At 42.5% G+C, this 11,812-nt stretch overlaps 1 protein-coding gene across 6 annotated transcripts in view; it reads right to left on the reverse strand.

Annotated features, from left to right (window-relative positions):
* Sox5 (SRY-box 5) overlaps nt 1-11,812 on the reverse strand; it is a 388,682-nt gene that overhangs the window by 105,512 nt on the left and 271,358 nt on the right. For all 6 annotated transcript variants that reach the window (XM_026787923.1, XM_026787920.1, XM_026787922.1 and 3 more), the window contains one exon: nt 254-339. In XM_026787923.1, the coding sequence (XP_026643724.1) occupies nt 254-339 (86 nt within the window). The remainder of the gene's footprint in view (nt 1-253; nt 340-11,812) is intronic.

Here is an 11,812-nt window from a genome sequence, read left to right on the forward strand (position 1 = left end):
GGGTAAGCAAAACTGAAGCTCACGCTGTTAAACCTTACCAGGCAATGGCAAAAATATAAGTGGTATTTAGTGCCGAGCACACAACCAAAATCGATAATAATCTTTTGGTTGAGGATCAGAAGAAAGAAATGTAAAAACAAAACAGATGTGTGACCAAAATCTCAGCCATCCGTTGTAGTTTGCACTAACAGGATAATGGCTGTCTTCTGCATTTGCTTAACCCCTGCCTCCCCTGCACTGTCTCCAGACTTACCTGCAGCTGGAGTGGGCCTAAGCCTGGTGTTGCTGCAGCGGCAGCTGCCATGGTGGTTGGGATCAGCTGAACAGGGTAAGGGTCACCTAAGTAAGAGAATAAGAGAGACGTCAGCACCTTTTATCTCCTCTCCACCTGCAAATTAAACTCCTGCATTCCCTCTTTCCAAAAGCCTGCCTTTGTGTGCCTCGCTGGGGCCTAATGAAAAGCTCCATTGTGTAGCTTTTTACCAAGGCTCTCCACAGCCCTGGCTGAGAGGGGACTGCGAATAAAAGGAGCAAGCAATTAAGGCTGAAACCTCATCCTCTTTTCACGATGTATTTAGGAAAATGGGGGCTGGGGGGCTCATGGTTCAGGGGCTGGGGCTGTACTTGGGCGCGCGCACGCACACACACACACACACACACACACACACACACACACACACACATACACACACACACACACACACCCTCTACAGTCTTGATCGGAACACAGCAAGTCCTTCCTTGCCAACTTTTCAGCCTTTTCCTAGATGCAACTTAACTAAAGTCACTTTCATTTTAATGAGCTAAACACCAAAGACTTAGTTAATCTTTTGAATGTTGTATTATGGCCTGGATTCAAATAATCTCTTTAATAGGTCGTGAACAAACCCAGAGTCAGGAAAACCTTTCATGTTTCTTCTTTCTTTCCTTTCTTGTTGACATTATAGAAAATATTGACATCTTTATTTTCTGGAGATAAATGTTGACAAAAGTATATTTTAAAGGCAACAAACAGACAAACTGATCTTTCAAAACTGTATTTTAAATATATGGTTCAAAATTAGTTTTTCTCATCATCTATAAAAATGCAGACCCCAGAAGTATACATGGATTATTTTGTGTATTTTTGATGCAGATATAGAAATATTTATTTACTTAATAAGAGGTAAGACAGATATATCTTCATCAACTATGCACTAGTAATGTAATCATCAGTGCACATTAGTTAACCACTGGAAATATGATATAACAAGAAATTGAAATTAGTGTCTATAAAAACAAATTTTCTAATATATTAAGCTGGTTTTAGAAACTGAATTGTGAAGACAGGTGTCTGTAAACCCACCACTCAGGAACCTGAGGCAGGAGAACCTGCAATTTATGGCTAATGGGAACTACACAGTGAGACCCTGTGCGAATAAACAAGCAAAAACAAATTCATTAAGGAACTTGTTGAAGTACACATACATGATGTTCAGATAATTCAGTTTAAAACACCGCATACCCATGGTAAATGGTAAACACTTCTCTTGGCACCGGAAGGAGAACGTTGAGAAAGTCTAACGTAAACATGGGGGTGTATTAGGAATTCAGGGAAGCTCAAGTGTAGCTTTCCAGAGAGGCCCCCAACAGCATGTATGCAGAGCCCCACACCTTGTGCCACAGTGTTCTTCATTTTATACTTAGTTCTGATTTTGTGTGATGTAAATATTTCTTACTGCATGGAGATTTTATATAGATTATATTTTATGTAGATTTTATTTTATATAATGTTTCTTACTCTTTCTAAAGATAATATTCTAATTTTGTTTATGGTACGGTGACAGACAGCCTGACAAAAAGCACCTGGGAGAATGACAGGTTTATCTGGGTTTCAATTCCAGGTTACCATCCCTCACTGAGGGGAAGTCAAGGCACGAACTCAAGATAGCTGGTCTCACAAAGCTCATGCCTAAGAAGCAGGGAGAATTGAAGGTACATGCCCGTACTGACTGCTTGCTTCTTCAGCTAGGTTTCTTAACCAGCTCAGGGCCTTGCCTAAGGAATGATGCAGCCCTCGATGGCTGAATCTTCTACAGTAATCATCAATCGAGACAATTTCCTCAGATGTAGTCACAGGCAGATTCGAGTTAAATAATTCCTCAACTGAGACTCTTTCCCAGGTAATATAGTTTGTATCATGATGACTGTTAAAACTAACAGCAAAGGAGATAACCCAAACATACATACATACATACATACATACATACATACATACATACATATATATATATATATATATATATATATATGTTCCAGGTTTCAAACAAAGGTGGACCTCTGGATATCTGCCCTTCCTGGGGTTTATAGTTAATGTGGACTGGGTAAGTGAAACCTCTGTATAAACTATAACATTTAGTAAGGAAATTCACAGTTCTGTAAACATAGATTGGGACCCCCCCCCCAAATCTTGCCTAATAGATCATGGAAACCTCTGGAAAAGCCATGTTTAAGCTGAGTTTGAATTAAGGAAAGTCCATCCGGGGAAAGGTGAGATGGAAAGGGGTTTCCAGGCAGACAGAGAGTGTTCAGGAACATTTGACTCAAGATGGGAATCTCGTACCGTGTTCTAGGTCCAGAGAGCCTCTTCTCCAGAGCAGGAGATGAAACAGAGGTGAACGGGACTGTGGAGGGCACTAGGTGACAACTTATTATTATTATTATTATAAGCAAATATTAAGGCATCTAAGTTTCAGAGGAAGACGAACCCGAAAGTGAAGGAGAAAAGCAACTGACTGGGATAACTTAACTAGCAGGTAGAAGCCACAGAAGCAGATTTCTGGGTAGCTGCTACAGGCATGGGCAAGGGTAGGAACCTGAGGGTGGGGTGGGGGGAGCTTAGCATTGGGGCAGAACTGACAAAGATGTCTTGACAAGGCTCCATGGCGACTTCCAGAGTCTCCGCTCCAAGTGACAGAAGACAGGATCTGTTTATTGGGCACATTACGAGGACAAGAAATAAGATCACCATGCTAGGGTAGGAGACTGAGAGTTACAGGAAAGAATAAGAAAACTGTTTGGAATATTTGTGTTCCGAGCTTGGAGACAGGTAAGCGTCCTTCTAAATCTGAAGCTATAAGCCTTGAAAACATCAGCTAGGAGTAAATGCAGTTGAAATCAAACCTCCACATGAACAGGCTCTCGGATTGGAGTATATTCACATTTATAATTTACAGGGAACACTGAGGCCCCTGTAACTTCAAGAACAAGTGTTCGGTGCTTGGTTTTAATCAGTAGCGTGTCCTGGGGAGAAATTCTCAGTGAGAAACCGGACCTGCGGGGCAGGGTGGCGGCTATCTCAGTAACATTAACTGAGGCTGCAAGAGCCTGCCGAAAATGTGGGTTGCACCATTTCCCAGGTTTGGATTCTAGATTGTTGAAGATGGAAAATGTGAGCTGGGGAGGTGAATGCACACACGTATATCTGCTCTCTGCCCTGGACTGTGGGCGTGGCTAGCTGCCACCTTGACGGCTCTGCCATGGTGGACCACGGAATTGTGAGCTATTTTAGACTCCCCCAAGTTGGTTTTGTTAGGGGATGTTACCACAGCAACAGTGAATGACAGGAAGATATTCTGAGAACTGCCAAATGACAGTAAGGGAAGCATTGGGGTAAGATGAGGCCTACAAAGATGAGACTAGGCCAGGGTCTTACTAGCGAGAAGCTGGAAAAAACTGAGCAAGTGTATCGGGGGAGGGTTGGAGGCGGCTGTGGGGAGGTTGCTTCCCTGAGTGGAGGCCACATCCCCTAAGAATTGTAGAGTTCAAGTCCACGCTGAATCCAATGCGCCAGATGCTGCTGGGAGAATCCTGAAGACTCTTAATTTCTGATATTGCTGGCCATATGATCCCCCTCACCTAAGGTGTGGGATTATCCTCAAATGCACAGAAGAGGACAAACATGGGGGAGACTTTGCTTGTCAGGTGGAATTACAACCCACTCCCTAAAGAAACCCGGAGCCCCCACTCCTGCCTCCATTCCTGTTCCTGGAGGGGGATTTTCCCAAGTCAAGGTTGGTGATAACTGTCAACGATCCAGAGCTTTGGGCACCAGCGTGGCCGGATCAAGATGAAGGTTGGTCTAATGCCACCTAGCTTTGGGGAATTTCGCTAAATCAGGATGAGTACAGCTTCTGAATCAGAATTTCCAGTTTAATGGGATTTTTAGGTGATCTGGAAGCATCTTCACCTTTGCTAACTGCTGGAAGAGACAACACAAGCAGTGTGAGCGGGAAGGCTTTGTTTTTAGAGACAAATACACGCGAACATTATAGGAGGCTAGTCTGCTAATGAGGAGCATCCCGTAAAGACAGGGCAAATATGAGATGGGGGGGTGTCAACGTCTTGTGCCCACAGTGGGGGGAGGCAGACGATGTCATATACTTGGGCTTAACTGCCATTCGGCATTTTTAACTGCTTAATCTATAAGACATTGATTCAGCGGAGGGAAGTTGAAATGTTTAAAATTGAAATTATATTTGTACAAACTAGCTAAAATGGTAAATATTATAATTGTATGGCTATTAGGATCGATCATGTAAATGCTTACAACATTGTAATTCATTTGTATTCCTCATTTAATTGAACACAATCTCAAAATTAACTAAAGCGTTCCTGTACAGGCTCTGGTGCTCTTCACGGTGATAATTCATTTATATAATTTACTTCCCCTGTTGTAAATTAATCAATTAATAAGCACTTGCAACATCCACCATGTGATTAGGAATCTGCCTGGTGCTGTGGGAGACATACACAATGAAATTAAACAAATCTGGTCTCTAGTCATTGTACATTAATCTTCCCTACCCAGGAGTGGATTCGAGTTGCACGGGTCATTGCTGGGTGCGACAGGAGCTAAAGGCTTGTGCGCATTAGGGTTTGAAGAATAGTTAAAGAGGGAGATGAGAGTCAATGTGCCTTTGGGGGCTGTCAGGTGGCAGGGGATGGGGGACAAGAAGCAGGCCTTGAAGTCTATGTCCAAACCTGTGTGTGCTGTTCAAGCAGGGAGCAGAAATGTGGCCTAACTGATGATCCGTGGAGGAGACCGGAGACTAGAGACATTTCTCACGCTCAGTTATCAGAGAGATATGGATACACAGACAAGGAAAGGCAGCAGACAGGAAGGGACATCTGGCCAGAGTCCAGGGTGGTTTCTGCCCGGAATTCCAGCAGCCCTGAGGCAGAGGCAGAAAGAGCACCAGTTCTGGGTCAGCCTGGGCTCTGTAGTGAATTTCATCCCAGCCTGAGCTACGTAGCAATACCCTGTCACAAAAAAGAAGATAGAAATGTAGGCTTAACAATATCACTACAGAGATTAAGTAACAGACAGACTTGATGACCTAGATATATTTCAGAAACTCAAGCTCTTAAGTACCTGTGGAGGGAAGTGCACACTTGCCAAAGTGGTTCAGGGTTCTATGTCACTAACATTTGAAGAGGAATAAGCTCCATGATAGGTAAAGATCACATATTAAGATCTAGACTAGTCTGTAGCACCTTTAAAAATGGCACATATGAGAATATTATCATTTGTATTATTTACATTCATGACAGTATTCAGTTACCTTCTTTTATGTTTGTATGAAACAAATGTTGTACACATGTCATATTGTACACAGGCAAATGTATGGAGATATATATATATATATATACACACACACATATATATATATACACACACACACATATATATATACATACATATATATGAAAAAGCCATAAGAAATCGTGTATGTGTGCTATGGGTTGAATAAATGTATAGCCGCTGTTGATATACTGAAGCCCTGATCTGTGTGGCTAATCTAAGTATGGTTATGCCTGGATTCACAGAGATAAATAAGCAAAATGCATTCCGTGATAGGCCTTAATCTAATCTAAGAGGAGTCGAATGTGTAACGTTAATTAATGGATTGTGTCTGTGTGTGCACATGTCCATGTCATAGTGTACATGTTGCAGTCAGAGGACAACTTTGGGAGTTGGTTCCTGCCTGCCACGTGGCTAAGGTCTCTTTCTTGCTCTGCCCTGTCCCCTATGCTATGCACTCCGGGCTGACTGGCCAGCAAGCTTCTGGCTGATTCTTTCCTCTCTGCCTTCCAGCTCAGCTTGAGAGTGCTGACTACAGGTGAGAAAGGGAGCTTCCAGCAAGGGTCCCCAGGACTGAACTCAGGCCTGCTGCCTTCTGCAGTAATAGTTTTTCACTCTGAGCGACATCCCCAGACCCAACCGGAGTCCTGACAGCAAGATGTCAGGGCACATTTATACACCCTGGGGAGAGCGGGGAGGACACAGAGGGAAGGTGGCCTCGTGCAAGCTCAAGAAAGAGGACCCATAAGAACTGCTCATCTCTAAGATCTCCTAGCTTCTAAGCCACCTAGTGGGTGTCATTTCACTAGAGAACAGAATGCTGGTCTAAGGGTGCTGTTGGGTGATGGGTTTCTTATTTAAGGGGATTGGGGACAACAAACTTCAGCAGCAGAAAGGAGTGAAGTCTTAACAACTATGGTGTGTTGGCAGTCACATACAGCTTCTGAACATAAACATAGCATCATGGCAGGGCTTCAACACATTTCAGAAGCATTCTGTCCAAAGAGCCACACCTCCGGGGCTGACTCCACCCAATGTGAGATTTGCATACATTATGCCATGTCTACCTTGATATTGATTTTTTTCAAGTCCAAAATAATCAGAACTAAATATGTTGAAATCTGCCCCAAGTTCAAAAATAAATAGAAATATAGTCACTGAGAAATTTCCTAATGTAACAATTTAATTCTTAATTGAGGAAACTCAAAATATATTTTACAAACATGCCATGCTCTGAAGAGGACATGGCAACTATGAAAATTCATAAATGGCAAATCAAAATCCAGACGCTACCAGAGGAGAATCATTTTATAGAAAGAAGGACTGCCACTCATTCGAGCCATCCCTCAATTAAGTGGCCCAAGAAAACACTGGCTTATTTTGTAAATACCTCATGGGGAACACCGTGAATAGAAGATAATGGAAAACTCTGACTTTTAGAGTCCAATCATGTATGTTATTCAAATTGACTTTCAACTACTTAAAAGTAATTTCTTTTATTCCTCTCTCAGTTTTTAACCATTTGAACAGTTTTTCCCTCGACCGTTCCAAAGTTAATTTTCTTATTTCAAGTCCAAGACTGGAAAATTCTAGCTCAAAATAAAATATTTTATTAGGTCGAAAAATACTCCAAGGCCTAGCTTCCTTAACTGTGGGTCACAGTTCCACATGGGGTCAGGTGTCTGAGGATGGGGGCTTAAGAAAAGCAGGCAAGGGCGAAAGTGTTCCGAAGGCACAATGTCCACAATTAATTCAGCATCAAACACTTAGGGAGTCTGCTTCCTAGTACTGTGTCGTGTGTTAGTCACGTGGGCTCTCAGCAGCCTTGGTTCTGACTCCAAGGCATCTGTGCTTTGTATGGGACACCATCCCATCACCAGTGACCAACCATTGGCCAGAAACACTGCGGATCAGCCTCCAGGCTATTATATCCTAGAGATTTCAGCATTTTTACTTTATATAAAAACTTTTTTCTCTCATGGAAAACAATGGTTTGATTTTGGAAAATAAAGACGTTCAGTATTTCCTTGTTCTCATTCCTCAGCATCCATAAAACCAATGTATTTGTGGGTTGAATTGGATTATTTGATTTTTAAAACACGCCTTTGATTTGCTGTCTGGAGTTTAATCAAGAATCATTAAATGAATTTTGACTTGTGATTAAGATGGAGTTTTCAACAATTTCATTTTTAAATATTTTGTTTGTGTGCATATATGTCACCTGCTAGTCTGCTTGTGTACCGTTAGCATAAAGATGCCTACGAAACCAGAAGAGGGCATTGAATCCTCTGGACCCAGGATCTGGACCTCTGAGCTGCCTGGTGTGGCTGCTGGGAACCAAGCCCGGGGTGCTGTAAGAGCAGCAAGTGCATTTAACTAATGCCTCATCACCCAAGCCCTAAATATACTGTAGCCTTTTATGTTATATTTACAGAAAATGGTGTTCTCAGCCATGAGGATCATAAGTCAAAGTCATCAATCAGCTCTGAGACATGTCACAGATGATCTACACTGCAGTAGCAAATATTCAGCCAAAATTCAACTCTTTAAAAACTAACATGTGCACTGATATTATTAATCTACAAGTTTGTTTTGGTTTTTATTAAATGATAAAATTACATATATAGCACTGAATTATTTTAAAATAAATTTTTGTCAGTTATTATCAATAAACCTTTGATTTGCATACTTTAATTTTTTATTCCTGAACTTCTGGGGTCATGTCAGAACTTCTTGGATATAAGAGAGTCCCAAGTGGAAAGAGTAAAGACTAGCACGCCTGCTATAAGACATGCTAGCCAGTGATTTCACACCACAGGCAGGATTGCAGTGTATCTGAGAAGGCGGATGCTGAGGCTGGTAGTAAACCCTGCAGAAGACTGACTGTATTGAGTTATAGCGATGAGAATCCACATTTCATCCATCTCTAGTTACGTATGTTGCTATGCTGTATAACAGACAAGACAACCATTTTTCTGAGCAGGGTGATTTAGCCAAGGATTTTGAGAACTAGCTGTGGCCTTTGCCAGGGTCAGGTAAACACATTCAGTAGCTGCCGACTTGAAGCAAAGGCTACTGGAATCTCCAGCTTCGGGGAAATGCGGTGGTAAATACTTCATCAGCAGCATTTATTAGTTCTTTGTTTTGCTTCCTTGACAACACCAGATTTCTTTCTCTAGGTGCCAGGAAATATGAAACCTAAACCTACATACACATGCACATGCATGCACATAAGTGCACATGTATACACACACACACACACACACACACACACACACACACGTCCCTTCTTGGTGGCATTTTTTTATCCAATGAGGGAGCGATCATGCAAACACCTGTATTGACCTAGGGATGCTCTGAGCGAAGCAGAAAAGCACTGAAGGAATTCTAGAAACTTCAAGGTAAGTGCTTAGCCTCAGAAGAGACTAGAGCTCAAGGAAGTTTGATTTAGTGTTCCCAGACAGTGGCTATTTCACTAAGAGGTTACACTTCACGTCCAGATACTTCCAGCATCTACCTTCTCTGTCTCTGTCTGCCGAGTACACACAAGACTCCATCACTTCCTAGAGGCAGATGATAAAGGTCTTTTCAGATGTGCACTTAACATGCCTGTTCCTCTCTAGTTTCTAGGTGAAGAGCTCCATAGGAACCTAGGACACAATGAGGGTTACAAGGACACGGTAGAAGGGGGGTTGAGAAGGAAGTTGTTTTTGATCCATCTCAAAGGCTGTTGGGAGAATCAGCAATCAGCATCGTCTGCCTGTGAGGTCCTGCCATTCACTGGGCGGTGCTCACACAGCTCAAACTCCTCTATCTGTTACTCCCTACACAGGCACATCCTGATCTATACATCCAGTGCAAGAAGGGGAGAGTGAGCGGTGTGCCCAAAGAGAAAGTAGAACTCAAGGCTCCTAGAGCTTTACATTGTTCTATGCTGGCAATGGTAAATTGGTGGCCGACCTGAGCAGGGTAGTGACCCGGCCCCATTTGTGTTTCTGATAGATCAATTCTGTGGCTAGAGAGAGATCGATTGGACGAGGGAGAGGCGAGACAAAGAGACGAGTTAAACCTTAGCAGTAAATCCAGTGGGAAATGATAATGGCCTGAGCTAATCCGGATGGAACAGGAGAGGAAGAGGCAGCTCCTGCAGAGAGATTAGGCACCAATTAGTCTGCAGAAAAGAGACATAAGAAAAGGGAGGCGAGAAACATAGGTGAGCTTCCCATTTTATTTTGGTTGTGTCCTTCAGGAAATAAATCTCATTTTCCTCCAAACTCACTACTCCACCACCGGTTTTAAGTGTGAGTAGCTAATATTTATGGAGTTTTAGGTAAAATTTAGGCCATTTTGATATATAAAACTATGTGTGTAAACACTGAAACATGAAAGCATAATCCTGGCTTGCCTGATACTTTTCCCTTATAAAACTGCCACGGGTGAGGATGGAAAAGAAAACACATAAGAATTACATGTTTAGCTGGAATGTATACCCGGAATCCTAGCAGCCGACAGCATGCACAGCAGAACCACCTCAAACAGTCAACATCCGATGGGACTGTATGGCGAAGTCAGACTTCCGTTTCAAATGCGATCTGAAGCATGGCCAAAAGTTTGTGCATTGAAACTGAATCTTTACTGCGAAGGATGAAGTATTTGGAAACGTAGTCTAACAGTGGGGTTATCTCTTAAGGTTTAGTTCATTTTTATGTAAATGGATATGCATTGTGTGTGTTCATAACCGGTACATAGGGTACATAAGGAGGTCAGAAGAGGTCAGATTCACTGAACTAGAGTGACAGGTGTTTGTGGATGCCAGGAACTGAACTCAGGTCCTACTTGGTCCAGCAAGAGTCTTTTACTGCTTAGCCATATCTCCAGCCCCGAAAGCATTAGTATTTAAATAGGTTGGAACCTCAGCCAATCACATTCTGTTTTGGGCGTGTTCCCCTTGGGCCAAAGAAAACATATAAAACATCCATGTGCATTTGTCTCCTCCTTTCTTTGTTTTCCTGACTCAGCTGGAACCCTGGCTTTGTAAGTTCCCCTTCTTTCCTTTATTAAAGCTGAATATTTTATATTAAATCTAGTCTGGTTAATTCTAATTGCCGGTTGTTTATGCCCCTTCAGTTGGAGGCTTCATGATTGAATGCTGGGAAATTTAGGAGCCAGGAATCCTGTTCATCATGACTCTTGATAGAATGTTATGTACCACATTCCACCTGCAGGTAAGAGGACAATCTTCAGATTAGGACCTTTGACCTCAGAACTACAGGAGCATGAGTCAAAATAAACCTTTGTTCTCCATGACATCCTACTCTGCTGTGTTACAATATTAGTAGCTGAGAGCATATTAATCATAGTAGCAATAAATAGAAGGATTTTATACAAGTTAGGAATACTTGGGAAAGAGATCACGATTTTCTTATTAAATATTGCATTTTAGCTCCTAACACACAGCATATAGCCCATAAATATGTATTACATCATATATATAGATATATACACACACATATATATATAAAATGAATACTTATTGAGTGCCACAATAAAGGTCAATGAAAACTCAATGGAGAATGTATTTCTTTGGTAAGTCACTTATATCTGGAAGACAAGCTGAGAGAATCTTGTAGTTTTACCAGGGTGTGAATGGGTGGATGAGTAAATGGATTGGTGGGTAGAGGGATAGAGGGATGGATGGATGGATGGATGGATGTATGGATGGATGGGTAGAGGGATGGATGGATGGGTAGAGGGATGGATGGATGGGTAGAGGGATGGATGGATGGATGGATGGATGGATGGGTAGAGGGATGGATGGATGGGTGGATAGATGGATGGGTGGATAAGGGATGGATGGATGGATGGATGGATGGATGGGTAGATGGATGGATGGGTAGAGGGATGGATGGATGGATGAGTAGAGGGATAGATGGATGGATGGGTGGATAGATGGATGGGTGGATGAGGGATGGATGAATGGATGGATGGGTGGATGCATGGATGGATGGATGGGTAGAGGGATGGGTGGATGGATGGATGGGTGGATGGATGGATGGATGGGTAGAGGGATAGATGGATGGGTGGATGAGGGATGGATGGATGGATGGATGGGTGGGTGGATGGATGGGTGGGTAGAGGGATGGATGGATGGGTAGAGGGATGGATGGATGGATGGATGGATGGATGGGT

The sequence above is a fragment of the Microtus ochrogaster genome, assembly GCF_000317375.1.
Source record: "Microtus ochrogaster isolate Prairie Vole_2 chromosome 14 unlocalized genomic scaffold, MicOch1.0 chr14_random_2, whole genome shotgun sequence".
Classification (NCBI taxonomy): domain Eukaryota; kingdom Metazoa; phylum Chordata; class Mammalia; order Rodentia; family Cricetidae; genus Microtus; species Microtus ochrogaster.